At 34.0% G+C, this 16,930-nt stretch overlaps 1 protein-coding gene across 1 annotated transcript; it reads left to right on the top strand.

Annotated features, from left to right (window-relative positions):
• Nucleotides 1-1,781: 1,781 nt before the first annotated feature.
• On the top strand, nucleotides 1,782-11,208 carry LOC129411356 (class I histocompatibility antigen, F10 alpha chain-like). The gene is made up of 7 exons (XM_055162044.1): nucleotides 1,782-1,941; nucleotides 6,054-6,320; nucleotides 6,640-6,915; nucleotides 9,034-9,339; nucleotides 9,943-10,038; nucleotides 10,122-10,170; nucleotides 10,339-11,208. Exons 1-6 carry the CDS (start codon nucleotides 1,806-1,808, stop codon nucleotides 10,139-10,141), a joined length of 1,101 nt encoding a protein of 366 aa, XP_055018019.1. The 5' UTR covers nucleotides 1,782-1,805; the 3' UTR covers nucleotides 10,142-10,170; nucleotides 10,339-11,208.
• Nucleotides 11,209-16,930: the final 5,722 nt, after the last annotated feature.

The raw sequence follows: 16,930 nt of genomic DNA, 5'->3' as shown, positions 1-16,930 counted from the left end.
GCGTAACTTATTGGAGCCACAAAATCCTTCTGCTCCTGAAAGTGCGCCTCTGCTGGTGAACTACTGAACAACACTAAAAATTATTGTTTATTTTTTTTATGTCCATTAATTTACTCATTTAGTTTTGGTTAATTTGCAAATTTTAGGCATTTTTGCTATATTTGACTTAGACAAAATTTAATGATCCACAAAGGAAAAAATTTGGACACAGTAGCTCACACATCACAATTTATATTATATTAACAAAGAGTAAAAACAAAAAAAAATTGTAATAAGAAATTCTAAATCGACAGCAAAAAAGACAGCAAGAGACAGGTGTCAAATAACGCATTATCAAATACAAGTCAAAATAAAAATGTTAAAATAAGTAATAAAAACAAATCAGCTATATACAAGAGGTCATAAGGAAGACAGTGCAAAAATTATGTGATGGCAGACAGGTCATAGAGTTATCTGTTACATAAGGGTGAGTTGTTGAACAATTGTATGGAGTATGGTATCAATGTAGTCCTGTATCTCTCACTGTTTGACTCGAACTGTAGGAGCCTGTTGGAAAGTGAGCTCCTCTGCCACTCTGTAGTCTGGTGCAGTGGGTGAGCAGCCCCATGGTGCCCAAAGGTGATTAGATGAGTTATGTTTAGTTCAAAGTTTGCTCACCGCTTTTGTTTGTTAGTTGTTGTGGAAAAATAGTCACTATAATAGTTATATGTCCATCAATACAAAATGTCAAAATACGATGTGAAAGACCAGATGCTGTTCCCTGCAAACACAAGTGGGAGAGGATGGAGGCAGTGCACCATATAACAACTATCACAACTATCACAATTACAATTACATCACCCATGAGTGTGTTGACTATCTGAAGAAATACTTGAAATATGGACAGAGCACTCTTATGAGGAAAGGTAACATGTTTTAAACTAATTACGAGTTTAAAAAAAAATCCATGGACATAGATGCAATGATGGAATGTGACTTCAAAATGCTTACATGAAAAAATCCACTGTAAATCTGATGGATTAAGAGAAACAGAAGATGTAATTTGACTCATGTGTTTTTTGTTGTGATGCTACAAAGTAAAAGAGCTTCAGGACGCTTAATAACACTGATATAACGCTGACTACACACGCTTCTTTAAAAATCATTTTAGACTGAATCGAGAGTCAGTGAAAGTTCAGCATCATCATAAACTCAGGGTTTGATCAGATTAAACCTGATCCTTTGTCTGTTGTATGTAACATGGAGTCTAATAGTGCTACAATTTCACTACTGCAGCTTTTCAATCGGCTATCAAGTCTATATTTTTGCTGATATAGTCTACTTAAGGGTATTATTGTAGTTATTAAAGTTATATCTTTAGACTAACTGGATTAATTAGTGTTTGTATAGTCAGGTTTATGCAGTTTATACATGTTAGTCCTAGGGCTAAATAGTCCTGGTCATACTAGCATGAAACCAATAGGTGGCGTCTCTTCAACTATATTTAAGCTATAAAATGGTTGTAAAATGGAAATAAACACTTATAAAAGCACTGTGTAAGGGTAACTTTATGTTTTTGATGTGTTACTTGTGGAGTTATGTTACATCTCTGGTAGTTAATCACTTAAAACAGTCGACATTCTAGTTTTACCTCAGTATCTTTTACTTTCGTTTTTGCCTTGTTTAGCTCACAACCTGTGAGAGGCACTTTTACCTGGTTACACGTGACGTTTGTGCTCAATCTGAATTCTGATTGGTTCCAAAATGATCACTTGACCTTCTCACCAGAAATTCCCGCAGATATGTCGCTCCCTGTTCCGTAATAAATGCGTCTGTCGCGTCTCTCCACTTTACTCTTCTCCCGCTTTTCTCTGGAAACTTCTTCTACAATGTTCCTCCTAAATATTTTGGTTTTGGTCTCTCTCCTTGGAGTAGGACTACATCTAAATGGCGTCGCCTCAAGTGAGTAGTTTAATTTCTCTTCTGATCCTGTTTTGTTTTTCATTCTTTTTAAATTATCTACGTAGGCCTAGTTTTTATTATTTTATTTGGCAATTTATTTAATTCATTATGTATTTCTGAACACGTTTCTCTTTCTATGTCAGCTCCGTTGTGAATAAGAAGTGTATAAATCGTGAGCTACACAGGTTTATTTGGACATGTTGTGGACGCTGTAGGCCTTTGCTTTTGCTGCGTGTTGTTCTTGTCACTAGCAATAACTATGTCCAGATTTATTCCAAGGTTTGGTTTAGTCCTTCATCTTGCTCCTGGTTCTTTTTCTTTTGGTCTAACACAAGTGAAACAAGATTTTTTTTACATCTTTCGTCTCTGAACCCAAATAGTTCTACATGTAACGTGGTCCTACAGAGGAGCCTTTACGCACAAACTTTCACTTTGGCACAGACTTGGAAATCAAATATTATAATATGACAACTTAGTGTAGAAATGTCTTAACTTGTAGATGACTTGCCAGGAAAGTTCCACAGTATGGCATTAGACTAAATGTCTGTTTTTCAATGTGTTTTTGAGCAATAAAACCACTTAGACTAGACCCACAGGGACTTGGACACAGCAGCTCACACATTACAGTATAACAATATTTATTTTAATAATCAGTGAACCAAATAGATCATGAATACATAAATATACAAGTGTACAGATTTTTTTTGGACATGTAAAAGTAAATATAGTAAAATAGCTCTATGTCTATGCTATAAAGAGTTGGAATACAGTAGGAGATACAGCGCAAAGATGAAAAAGGTAGTTTGACCAGTATAAAGCTCCTGTGACCTCTCAGGCGTTCAGGTTCAAGGTGATTAATGCCAAGTTTAATGCCCTACTGTGCGACATTTCAAGCAAAGCAATAATATCTCTGTGGAGACCAGCAGGTGGCAGATCCTCCAACAGAAAATGGGCATCATTTTCAACTTTTTCTGAAATTTGAATCATCAGTTTTGACAAACATGTAGGTCTAATGATCTCCTGCTGCATTTTCTTTAATTCTGACTCAAAACAGTTTCCCTCTCCAGTGTTATTGTCGTTTATAGAAGGAGGAGCCATGAGCCACAGACAAGCACAAATGTGAAAACTCTTCTTAAAATGGGATTAATTGGACTATTTCTTGGCAATAATTCACCTCCAAAAGCCACATACTCAACTTGACCTGCCGAAATACACACAGGTGTCATATAGATTGTTAGTTTTTTTTTTTTTTATATAATAAAAAAAAAAACTCTCTTTCAGTACAAACATAAAGGCTTCAGCCAGTAAAAATCTATTATATTTGATGGTTTTTTTTTTGTTTGTTTGTTTTTTTTACTCAAAATGATGCAGAATCATCACATTAACACTGTTTATAATCACCTACAGAACATAAAGCAGAGACTACAACACATGAACCAGGACTGAACCAGGACTGAACCAAGACTGAACCAGGACTAAACTACGAGGACTAAACCAGGACTAAACCAGGAATTAAAGAGGACTAAACCAGGTCTAAACCAGGACTAAACCAGGACTGAACCAGGAATAAAAGAGGACTAAACCAGGTCTAAACCAGGACTAAAACAGGAATCTAAACCAGGACTAAACCAGGTCTAAACCAGGACTAAACCAGGACTGAAAACCAGGAATAAAAAGAGGACTAAACCAGGTCTAAACCAAGTCCAAACCAGGACTAAAACAGGAATAAAAGAGGACTAAACCAGGTCTAAACCAGGACTAAACCAGAACTGAACCAGAACTGAATCAAGACTAAACCTGGACTAAACCAGATCTAAACCAGGACTAAACTGGGTCTAAACAGTGCTTCAAATAGTGTTTTTTATTTGCTTATTGTTTATTAAAGACAGTAGAATATAAGATTTAATAAAATACAATAAGAAAACATAAAAATAAGACACAAAAACATAAAACAACAAAAGTCCTCATAACCCAGCCCTTCCCCAACACACAAACTGAAATAAAAAAAATATAAATAAAAATAAGTAAACCATTCTGCAGCCCCCTGGCATTTATATTTTAGACAATTTATCATTTCATTTTCCTTTCTCTTTTATTTTTTCTAAAGTTTTAATAAACACTTTTAGTCACTAAATTTAACTAATATTATTTTCACCATCATCATTTCCTTTCATCATCTTTTACTTTTTACTTGAAACTTAAGGCGTCATTTCAAAAACATTTTCTTTTTCTTTCCCCACTTTCTGTCCTTTCCTTTTTCTTTTTTTTTTTAATTTTTAAAATGTATTATTTTCATTATGATTAATAATAATAGTAATTCATAAAAAATATGAATTGTCTTAGTTTTAAGGATCACTTATATTTCCATTCTTATTTATATTTTAGGGTTAGGGTTCACTAATCTAAATAATTAATTAACTTTAAATAATGATTAAATTATTTTTAAGTACTGACTTTGTATTTGAATTGTATTTATTGATATTTTATATGGATAAATACAAATATTAGTATGAATACATAATTCATAAGTCATAATTACTACATTTACATCAAACAGATGAGCACATAAATGCACAAAAGTCATTTTGTCCCAAGTATTTAAGAACTTCCTGTCTCTTTTTATACTTTATTTCCTTGTTGTCTGTTTCAGTTGTTTACTTTTCTCAAGTTAAAAATTGGTAAATATATATTTTAAAAATTATTAATATTAAGTGAGAATCAATTTTTAGCTTTGAAAATAAAACATTTTCCCGATGTAATAATTCAAAGAAGCAGGTCAGTTTTATTTTGAAAGTCTCTCAGTAAAGTAGAGACTAAATCCAAGTTAAAAGACGAAGTCAACTCTAAACACATTTTCTCTCCAAAATAACGAGACAATATTTCAGCACCAAAACAAGTGTTCAGTGAACTCCACTTCCAAACAGCAACAACGCCCTTCATCTCTCTCTGTCATACTCCACTTTTTGAACTTTTTTACTGTAGGAAGAAGATTATTTAGCATTTTGATAAAAAAAAAAAAAAAAAAAAAAAACATCTATTTTACACATCAGCATTTGTTTGGTAAATGAATTTCAAAATCCCGTCCCATGTAAAGGTCAATCCACTGTGTCCTCCCACTTTCTGAAACTATTAGAAGGAATCATCTTTACTGAACTGTATTTTATTTGTTGGTTTATTTTGTTTCCTTTTCCAATTTGAATGTTTTGTTGATGATTTACAAACTATAGTTGATGAAAGTCTTGATTTATTCGTTGCTTCATTTTGTTCCCAGTGTTGTGATGATTTGATTCTCTGAGTGAACAAACACCACAAACACAAACATCACAAACACAAACATCACAAACACAAACACACAACACAAACATCACAAACACAAACAACACAAAACACACAACACAAACATCACAAACACAAACACCACAAACACAAACACCACAAACACAAACATCACAAACACAAACATCACAAACACAAACACCACAAACACAAACACCACAAACACAAACATCACAAACACAAACACACAAACATCACAAACACAAACATCACATCACAAATCACAAACATACATGCCCAAAAAGAAGAAAAGAATCTATTCCAATATTTGAACTGAACCATATGAACTATTGTAAAAGGTCGTCTCTTTTTTCAGGTTTATCAAATTGGAAGCAGCACCATGAAGCAGACTTTCTTTTGTAACACTCGATATATTTACAATCAAACTGTCTGAGTATAAAAAGTGGGAGGGCATCTGTTGTAAGAAAGTCTACAGTTTTATCCTACAAAATACTTGTGCATCACTCTGTATTTCAATCAAGTTTGGGACCATTGATGCTTTGAAGGACAAACATGAGGCTTCTAAGTTGAGCCGTTTAAAGCTCCAATAATTAAAATCATGATACAAAACTCTTCTTTGAATCTTTTCTGATCATAAGTTTTAAAGACGTTTTGTGATGGAGATGACAGTGACAAGAACAAATATAGAAATTGAGGAATGATAATAGAATTGACAGTGGATACTTTTCTATATAAGGACAAACATTTCATTACTTTTATTTGTTTTTTATTTGTTTTGTCTGTATTTTTAACTGACAGTGTTTTTCTTTTCACAGTGACTCATTCTCTGATGTATTTTACCACTTCTTCAAATGATGTTCCAAACTTCCCAGAGTTCATTGAAGTTGGTTATGTGAATGGCCTTCAGATCACTCATTATGACAGTAACACAAAGAGAGCAGTGCCCAAACAGGAGTGGATGAAGAAGATCACAGAGGAGGATCCACAGTACTGGGACACAGAGACTCAGATCAGTTTGGTTGGTGAGCAGGTGATGAAAGGCAACACTGAAATAGTGAAACAGCGCCTCAACCAGACTGAAGGTTTGTCTGATTTCACTTTTTACAGCTCATCTTGTTCAATTTCATGTTGTATGTGAAAAAAAACATTTATATTGTTTATATTAGTGCTGTATTATATGGTCATTTATTTTCAGTCCATTTTATTATTATTTCTCTTTCAGTTCCATTTAGTCCAGGAGAAAACACATCTGTTCAGCTCGTGCACTTTTATATAAGATTCATCATTTTAAAATCACTTTGAAAACATGACTAAACAACACATGTATTATAGTTTTATGTCCAACAACACAAAATGTCAAAATACAATGTGAAATAAAAACCTGTCATGTTTGTGTTTCAGGCTCTCACATGTCACCAGCGGATGTCGGCTGTGAATGGGACGATGAGACTGGTGACATAAATGGATGGTTTCAGTTTGGTTTTGATGGAGAAGATTTTATCGCCTTTGACCTGAAGACTGAGACTTTTGTGGCTCCGAGATCAGAGGCCGTCCCCACCAAACACAAGTGGGAGAGGAGCGGAGAGGCTGTTAGACAGAAAAACTACATCACCCACGATTGTGTTGAGTATCTGAAGAAACACCTGCGGAATGGACAGAGCACCATTATGAGGAAAGGTAACATGTTTAAACTAATTACAACTTAAAACAGATGAGAGGCTGTGCTGCAGAAATCTGACCAATAAATAAAAAACAACAATCTCTTTTTCACACAGTTAATAAAAACACATATTTGAAACTCCAAAGACTGTAGTTGAGTAAAGACAGTCACTCTGCACTGATGAGTCGACTAAAAGAGGATAACGTGTTGTGTGACATGAGCTCTGACATTTGACCCAAACTGCACTGATAAGAGCAAAAGATCACACGAGTTCACTCCATGACACATATTTATACAGAAAACTACAAATAATCAGAGGAAGATTCAACTCAGATTAAAGAACTCAGATTCAACTCACAACTCACAGCCAAACCTCAAACTAACTCACTCCAAACCTGTTCCTTTCTCCTGTCGTGTGTCTAAAATGTATAAATCCTTAAAATAAAATGTATAAATCCTTAAAATAAAATGTATAAAACCTTAAAATAAAAATGTATAAATCCTTAAAATAAAATGTATAAATCCTTAAAATAAAATGTATAAATCCTTAAAATAAAATGTATAAAACCTTAAAATAAAAATGTATAAATCCTTAAAATAAAATGTATAAAACCTTAAAATAAAATGTATAAATCCTTAAAATAAAATGTATAAATCCTTAAAATAAAATGAATAAATCCTTAAAATAAAATGTATAAATCCTTAAAGTAAAATGTATAAATCCTTAAAAAAATGAATAAATCCTTAAAAAATGTAAAAATCCTTAAAATAAAATGTATAAATCCTTAAAAATAAAAAGAATAAATCCTTAAAGTAAAATGTATAAATCCTTAAAATAAAATGTATAAAACCTTAAAATAAAATGTATAAATCCTTAAAGTAAAATGTATAAATCCTTAAAATGTAAAAATCCTTAAAATAAAATGTATAAATCCTTAAAATGTAAAATCCTTAAAATAAAATGTATAAATCCTTAAAATAAAATGTATAAATCCTTAAAATAAAATGTATAAATCCTTAAAAAAAATGTATAAATCCTTAAAATAAAATGTATAAATCCTTAAAATGTAAAAATCCTTAAAATAAAATGTATAAATCCTTAAAATAAAATGAATAAATCCTTAAAAAATGTATAAATCCTTAAAGTAAAATGTATAAATCCTTTAAAAAATGAATAAATCCTTAAAATAAAATGTATAAATCCTTAAAATGTATAAATCCTTAAAATAAAATGTATAAATCCTTAAAAAAAATGTATAAATCCTTAAAAAAAAAAGAATAAATCCTTAAAGTAAAATGTATAAATCCTTAAAGTAAAATGTATAAATCCTTAAAATGAATAAATCCTTAAAATAAAATGTATAAATCCTTAAAAATAAAATGTATAAATCCTTAAAAAAATGTATAAAATCCTTAAAGTAAAATGTATAAATCCTTTAAATAAAATTAATAAATTCTTAATGTAAAATGTATAAATTCTTAATATAAAATGTAAAATCCTTAATATAAAATGAATACATCCTTAAAATAAAATGTACAAATCTTTAATAAAATAATAATTCAACTTATAAAAACTTTGTTCAACTAAGACACCATCAGCCAACTGATTTAATAAACAACTAAAGACCTACAGCTCTAGAAAATACATTCTTTTTTCATTTACAATCATTAAAAACAAACATTTGATGTCTCCTTTAATCAGATTTTAAAGTTTTAAACAAATAGTACATATATTCATGTGTTTTATCATGAGCACGTTGACAAATGTCTAATTCAAGGTTTTATAGTTTTATTGTTGGACTGTGAGCATATTCAATGTAAAATAGAAATTCTATTTTATGTTTTGAACAGATGTAAAAGTGAATATTGAGTATATTGTCTGTAATGTTTTATCACCAAGATAAAGATCAAAACAACTGGACTCACTAAGATTTGTTTCCATTAATTGTCTATAATGATAAGAGAAAAAAAAAAACATTATGAAGGTCGAATGATCTTTGTTGAAACTAGTATTAGAAATGTTATATTTAAAAAAAAAAAAAGAAAAGATATGAAGTGACAATACTGCAATTTTGTGTTTAATTTGACAGTTTTTCCTTTTCTCTGATCCAAAACTGTGTGTGGTCCTGCTCCAGAGCTCCCTCGGGTGTCCTTCCTGCAGAAGACTCCCTCGTCCCCGGTCACCTGCCACGCCACAGGCTTCTACCCCGACAGAGCCATGCTGTTCTGGACCAAAGACGGAGTGGAGCTGCACGAGGGCGTGGACCCCGGGGAGATCCTGCCCAATCACGACGGGACCTTCCAGATGAGTGTGGACCTGGACATGTCCCACCTGTCCTCTGTCCCACCTGAGGACTGGGGACACTTCGGGTGCATGTTCCAGTTGTCCGGAGTTCCAGACATGCCCACCAAGCTGCACCCAGACCTGATCATGACCAACGGTGAGCAGCTTTCTGTGGGACTAAAGGGTTGAATCATGTGTTGGAAATCTAAGGTCAAAGGGCCCATTTTACACTGTTTTCCTATCTGTGTTATCATGTTGTTTTCATCATCAAAAACATGTTTAACACTCAAACACTGCATATTTAGTTCTTCTCTCAAACAGAAAATGCTTTGTTCCACCTTGTGATGTCATGTAGTAATACAAGAAGTCTCCACTGTGTTTTTAAACTCCCTAAACTTTCACTAGGCTGGAATCATTTGGATAATTTGAGCCGTGAAATTACCCATCTCCACTGAACAGGAGCTGTAACTTGAAAACTACCACTTCATGACATCACAAGATGGAACAAAGTGTTTTGAGCTTTGGAGATGTAGACAGAGTAATAATAATAATAATAAAACATAACACTTGTATAGCGATTTTCAACATACTCAAAGACGCTTTACATGAAGAGACGAGTAAAGGCAAACAAAAGAAATAAGAAAGTTTTAAAGAGATGGTTTTCTGGGCTTTTTTAAACACGGGGAGTGTGGATGAGTCACTAATCTTTAAGTGCACGTTCAGTTATAGTTTTTATTTATTTAATGTTTTATTTCAACAGCAAAGAATTACACAGGCGTTATTGTAGCTGCAGTGGTCGTTCTTGGAGTATTTCTTCTTGCTGCTGTTGGGTTTGCCGTGTACAGATGGCGTAAAGGTAAGCTTAAATGTATTTTAAAAAATGAAAAATTGCATTAAACTGAAAACATAAAAAAAACATTTCAACTGCTTCTATTTCAGCCCAAGCAGGCGCATACTAAACCAGAGGTCGAGAAAGAATTTGTTCAAGGTAAGAAAAAATATAACCTCACATTTTGTCTGCTTTGTGACGAGGCAAAGACCTTTAAGTGACACTGAGTCTCCACATGAGTCTCCACATGACCTGGAAGACAAGTACATACATATTTGCTTTTCATTAGGATTATTATTGTAAGTGAAGTTATTTTTCTTTTTCCAGTCGCAAGACAAAAGGAGGAGGCTGAACAACCTCTTGATCCTAAACAGTGACATGTGAGCTGTTTGAGCGATTAGGAGAAAATAAAACATTTGTAATGGTTTGGTGAACAGCGTATGACTTGGATTTAAGATATTTTACAGTTTTACAGGAGTTTGACAAGAGTAAAACCACTAATTGTCTCATTGACTTTGAGTGCCGCTGTAAAAAATGCCTTTAAGACGAGATAACACTTCTTAAATCATGTCTGTTACAAGTTTTTAAAGACTGAAATCAGTATTGAGTTGTCATATCTTGGTCCTACTTAAATGTCAATGTATATATATTTACTCAGTTATTTAAGACATTACAGGAGACTGATCTATTTAAAATGTGAGCCAAAGAAAAGAGCAGAAGCTTTGATAAAATATGAACAGACAGGCCCCAGTTCCTCAAATGGATTCACAAATGACACTGAACGTACATTGTCTGTAAAAATAATATATCATGTCATATTTTTTGGCTGAAACTGTATTGACATTTGGGTAATTTCAGAAAATACATTTGTAATTGATCACTGCTGGATCAGTTAAAACAGTGATGGAACCATTTATTAGACGTGTCTGTTTAATTTAATAGTGAAATACACTACTGTACATGAAGTTGTAATTTATGCTGCAAATGTAAATATATTGTACTGTTAATTCCTTTTGCCCACTTTATATTTGTGTAAATAGATTTGCTTGGGTTATATTATAAAGATGGACATTTTTAATATTTTCATACATATTTAGTGTTTGTATTGAATTTGCTTTAAGGAATACTTCCATTAATGTTGTGTGAATGTGAGCCTTTTCTTAAGCTCTTAAATAAAAAATACAATTCAAAATATTAGCAGTTGTGTTTTATTCATTTGAGCCTCGTGCAGTGTTTCACATCATCTCACAGAGTCGTCACTTTTCTCTGCACGTGTGTTTACGATCACTGGATCCACACACACACTTATGGGTTAGAGCTGATCAGTGGTGGATGAAGTACTCACTTTTGTTACTTAAGTAGAAGTACAGATACACGGGCAAAGATTACTCAAGTAAAAGTTAAAGTATCTCAAGAAAAAAAAGTGTTCTTAAATAAAAGTATTAAAGTACCTGATTAAAAATGTACTTTAAAGGTGCATTGTGTAACTTTTCTGGTGAAGGATCCATCACCACCTTGTTTCTATGGAGATGTCATTGCTCTGCTCAGAATGTTCCACAGTATGACTTTAAACAGATCTACCTTACATTTATTCAATTACAGGTGATTTTATAGCTCAAAAATATGAGAAAAACAGACATTCTGACTGAGCGGGGTCGCCTCTCCACAGATCTGACCTGTAACTTTGTTTGGTTTGGTCTCCTTAAAAATAGGAAGGGTTAATGCCATACTGTGAAACATTCCAGACAAAGCAATAACATCTCCATGGAGAAAAGCGTTCAATGGACACTCCAGGAAAAGTAACACAATGCAGCCTTAAGAGTAAAAAGTAAAAATATTTTGCTGCGATTTTTAGATGAAATAGATGAAAAAGAATTTGGCAGATTTTAAGTGATTCAATTGAGTTCTTCATTTTTCTAGTTGTTTTTGTGTATATGTTTTGCTCAAAGTCGTGACGTTAACTCAAATTAAATGTGCTAAAAATAAAGTCTCCGCCCTTTCAGCAGGTCTCACAAGTACTTTTTACTTTTCAGTCCAGATCTAAAATGTAATGGAGTAGAAAGTACAGATACACGTTCTCAAATGTAGTGAAGTAAAAGTAAAAAGTATCCACTGTAAAACTGACTTAAGTAAAGTACAGATACCTAAAAATTGCACTTGAGTATTGTACTTTTCCTTTAGTACTTTGTTACCTTCCACCACTGGAGCTGACAGACGACAGTTCAAAGTCGCTGTTTCTTTTCCACTTTGGACTGAATCATGGTTTGTTTATCTTTATTAAATGACCAGTGAAAACCAAGTGCACCAACAGAGGCTTGATGTGAAACCACAAAGCTGCGAATGAGCTTTGGTCGGAATTGGACATTATGATAGAAAATTCAAAATGGATACTCCCTAAAAAGTACAACTGCAATCATCAAGTTGTAAACAAACATGTTCTGAAATAAGCATAATAAATGAATTTAAAGGTGCACTGTGTAACTTTTAGGTTAGAGGTGCATCACCTGCTTGTTGGACATGTAGAATACAGATACTCAACTTAAAATGTTCCACAGTATGACATTAATCAGATCTACCTTACATTTATTCAATTACAGGTGGTTTTATTGCTCAAAAATATGAGAAAAACAGACATTCTGAGTGCGCCTCTCCACAGATCTGACCTGTAACTTGGTCCAGTTCGGTCTCCATGATAGAAAGCTTTAATGCCATACTGCGAAACATTCCAGGCAAAGCAATAACATCTCCATGAAGAAAAACATTTGAAGGACCCTCCACCAGAAAAGTTCCACAGTGCATCTTTATAACCATGTCCCATTACTTCAATATGAATTTTATCACATACAGACAATGTGCCACTTGTTTTATGTGTCTGTTCTGGTTTCATAATGAATCAGAAATCGCAGGTTTTTGTAATTTGACACTTTTCAATCGTGCATCTGGAACTCATGATGTTTTTACCCACAATGCATCAGTGTACTTTACATACAAACTCACGGGTGCTAATATTACTGAAGAGGACATGTCAAGTTTCAATATTGTTCTTATGTAGGGGGTCTGGTGCCATGCGACGCTACATTTTAAATTTCACTGTAATAAAAAATAGCAAACATTTTTCTGAGAGCTGAGACTGTCAAATTATACTTTTAGGACAGATTTCTATACAGGAAGACACGCCATGGTGCTGACTTTGCAGAAATGAAAAAAAGTTTTGTTACGACGCTACAAATCATCTTACACCTTCTGCTTGCATTTCGGGGGGTATCATTAGAAACCTACTGTACTTGAAGACATTTAAACTAGAAAAATACATATATGAAGACTGTTATGTTGCGGACGGCTCGAGAAACCTCCCTGTTCTCTACATTGTACCACTTTCCCAATGCTATTTACAATATCACATGATACACTGCCTCCCCAAACTGTTCCCGTAGATATACACTTGTACATTTTGTCTTTTTCACTCACTTTCACAGATTATTTTTGCATTATTTAGAAATCTTGAAACTCTAAATCTGACTTGAAGCTCATAAAAAGTGTTAAACATCAGGCAGCTGCACTTGTGTTTAAATTTGAGGGTTTGTTTTTCATGCTTGTAAAAAAGTGTGTGTGTTGAGTCTGTCTCTTTGTAGCTGTGTGGTGTAACAGGTGAATACATCGTGGATGAGGTGAAAAGACCACAATATTGTTTTATGTTGAGATGAATAAAAATGTTGAAGTGAAAACTGCTCTTGTGACATTTTAAAATAGGCCTTTGTCTTCTTACAGATAGGAAAATGTTCTAAGTTATCAGAGGCAAAGCCAAGTTTATTTGTAGAGGACAATTCATACGCAAAGTGATTCAAAGTGCTTTACAGAATAAGAAAGACATTAACATCACAATACAAACAGATCAGAACATAAATAATCATCAAAAATTTGCATTAAAATTATTAAAAGAGAAGAGACAGAGGAATAAAAACCTTTCAGTCATATTCAGTTAAACAGAAGAGTTTTGAGTCTGAATTTAAACACAGTCAGAGCACAGGTCTGTCTCACATGTTCAGAAGAATGTTCAAGGTTTTAGCCGCAAAAAACTGAAAGGCTGACTCCCCATGTTTAGTCCTGGTTTAGTTCTGGTTTAATCTCAGTTTAGTCCTGGTTTAATTCTGGTTTACCCCTGGTTTATTCCTGATTTAGTCCCGGTTTACTCCTGGTTTAGTCCTGGTTTAATCCTGGTTTTAGTCCTGGTTTATTCCTGTTTAGTCCCGGTTTACTCTTGGTTTAGTCTTGGTTTTATTCCTGGTTTACTCCTGGTTTAATCTCAGTTTAGTCCTGGTTTAGTCCTAGTTTAGTCTCTTGGTTTAGTCTGGTTTACTCCTGGTTTAATCTCAGTTTAGTCCTGGTTTAAGTCCTAGTTTAGTCTTGGTTTAATCTCAGTTTTAGTCCTGGTTTAGTCCTGGTTTAATCTCAGTTTAGTCCTGGTTTAAGTCTTTTAGGTTTCCTTCTTGATTTCCTCCTGGTTTAATCTCAGTTTAGTCTTTTTAATCTCATTTTAGTCCTGATTTTTAATCCTGTTTTTAATCTCAGTTTAGTCCTGGTTTAATCCTGGTTTAATCTCAGTTTAGTCCTCCTGGTTTAGTCTTGGTTTAGTTCTGGTTTAGTCCTGGTTTAGTCTTTTAGGTTTTAATCTCAGTTTAGTCCTGGTTTAATCTCAGTTTAGTCCTGGTTTAATCTTTTAGTCGTTTAATCTCAGTTTAGTCCTGGTTTAGCCCTGGTTTAAATCCTGATTTAGTCACTGGTTTAGTTCCTGGTTTAATCCTGGTTTAATCTTGGTTTAAATCTCAGTTTAGTCCTGGTTTCAGCACATATTCAGTCTTGACTCTGTGCACCAGCAGGAGTCGGTCCCTGAGCTCTTCAGAGTGCAGATGGTTCATGTGGCACTAACATGTCACAGATGGATTTTGGTGCTCGGCCATGGACAGACTTGTACAAACAGAGCCCCTTTAAAGTCTTTTCTCTGAACCACAGGGGGCAGAGCAGAGACCTGACACCTGGACTTACGTGCTCGGACTTCTTGGTTGGAGTCAGGACCTGAGCTGCAGTGTTCTGGATGTTCTGCAGCGTCTCACAGTGAGAGTCTGTTACAGTATCTAACCTACTGGAGACAAACACATGGATAAGTCTCTCCAAGTCTGATTTAGACAGTAAACCTTTGATTTTTTGTGGTGTTTTTAGAAGGTAAAAAGCTGCAGTTGTTATGGCTGTTAAAGTTCAAGTCTGATCCATTATTACCTTTAGATTTCTTGCCTGATTTGAAGGTTTTGGAGAGAGAGACTGGAGGTGACTGCTCACACTGTCTCTTTGTTTCTGTGGACCAAAGACAATGACTTCAGTCTTGTCTGAGTTTAGCTGGAGAAATTTGTTTTGCGTCCACACACTGATCTGTTGGATGCAGTGGCAGAGAGTATAAAATCGTTACTGTAATACGTGACTTTTATGGTGAGGGATCCGCCACTCGTCTAGAAATGTTCCACAGTATGGCATTAAACTTATCTCTTTTGGATTCACTGTATCACGGATGATGTCAGTGCATGTTATTGTTACTGTGAGCAGGTTCAGCTCTTCACAGATCTGACCTGTAACCACCTGCTTGTTTCCATGGAGACAGATAACTTCAGTGTCACGCTTTCACAGTTACATAACGCACTGATATGAACAACTGAAGCAAATTCACCTGATTTATTTCACTTATACAGGACTCATATATTTATTTAGATTGTGTGTTAAGGCTGCATGATGTGAAAAAAACACCAATATGAAAACTATGAAAACAGGTTAGTTCACTTAACTTCCTATATTTACATGTCAAAACTAAAGTCACAGTTAAAGTCCAGTTCATCTTTGGGGAAACAGGACAAAAATATGAACTAAGTGAGAATGTAACTTTAATGCATAATACTGTTTAATTTAATATTGCATTTTTTGTCTTTTGTGCATAATTTTGCTGTGAAAACATGTCAAACGATGGACAGTGACTTCAAAATGCTACATGAAAGAATCCAGTGTGAATCTGCTGTATGAAGAGAAACAGAAGATGTCATTTGACTCATGTGTTTTTTGTTGTGATGCTACAAAGTAAAAGAGCTTCAGGAGGCTTAATAACACTGGTATATAACGCTGACTACACACGCTTCTTTAAAGATCATTTTAGACTGAATCAACGAGAGTCAGTGAAAGTTCAGCATCATCATAAACTCAGGGTTTGATCAGATTAAACCTGATCCTTTATCTGTTGTATGTAACATGGAGTCTAATAGTGCTACAATTTCACTACTGCAGCTTTTCAATCGGCTATCAAGTCTATATTTTTGCTGATATAGTCTACTTAAGGGTATTATTGTAGTTATTAAAGTTATATCTTTAGACTAACTGGATTAATTCGTGTTTGTATAGTCAGGTTTATGCAGTTTTTAATCCCATTTTAGATACATTTTAATCCTGTGTCTAAATAGTCCTGTCATACTAGCAATGAAACCAGTAGGTGGCGTCTCCTCGGCTATATTAAAGATATAAAACGCTTGTAAAGTGGAAATAAACTTATAAAAGCGCTGTGTAAGGGTAACTTTATGTTTTTGATGTGTTACTTGTGGAGTTATGTTACATCTCTGGTAGTTAATCACTTAAAACAGTCGACATTCTAGTTTTACCTCAGTATCTTTTACTTTCGTTTTTGCCTTGTTTAGCTCACAACCTGTGAGAGGCACTTTTACCTGGTTACACGTGACGTTTATGCTCAATCTGAATTCTGATTGGTTCCAAAATGATCACTTGACCTTCTCACCAGAAATTCCCGCAGATATGTCCCTCCCTGTTCCGTAATAAATGCGTCTGTCGCGTCTCTCCACTTTACTCTTCTCCCGCTTTTCTCTGGAAACTT

The sequence above is a fragment of the Boleophthalmus pectinirostris genome, unplaced genomic scaffold (assembly GCF_026225935.1).
Source record: "Boleophthalmus pectinirostris isolate CB_2022bp ecotype Guang Dong unplaced genomic scaffold, ASM2622593v1 HiC_scaffold_4, whole genome shotgun sequence".
In the NCBI taxonomy this organism is placed as follows: Eukaryota; Metazoa; Chordata; class Actinopteri; order Gobiiformes; family Gobiidae; genus Boleophthalmus; species Boleophthalmus pectinirostris.
Note: the sequence above shows the minus strand (reverse complement) of the source record. Positions and strands in the feature narration are given on the sequence as shown.

Coding starts and splice junctions, on each gene's coding strand:
- LOC129411356 (XM_055162044.1), top strand. CDS start 1,806: ATGCGTCTGTCGCGTCTCTCCACTTTACTCTTCTCCCGCTTTTCTCTG. Junction 1,942..6,053: donor TCTAAATGGCGTCGCCTCAA/GTGAGTAGTTTA, acceptor TTCTTTTCACAG/TGACTCATTCTCTGATGTAT. Junction 9,340..9,942: donor AGACCTGATCATGACCAACG/GTGAGCAGCTTT, acceptor TTATTTCAACAG/CAAAGAATTACACAGGCGTT.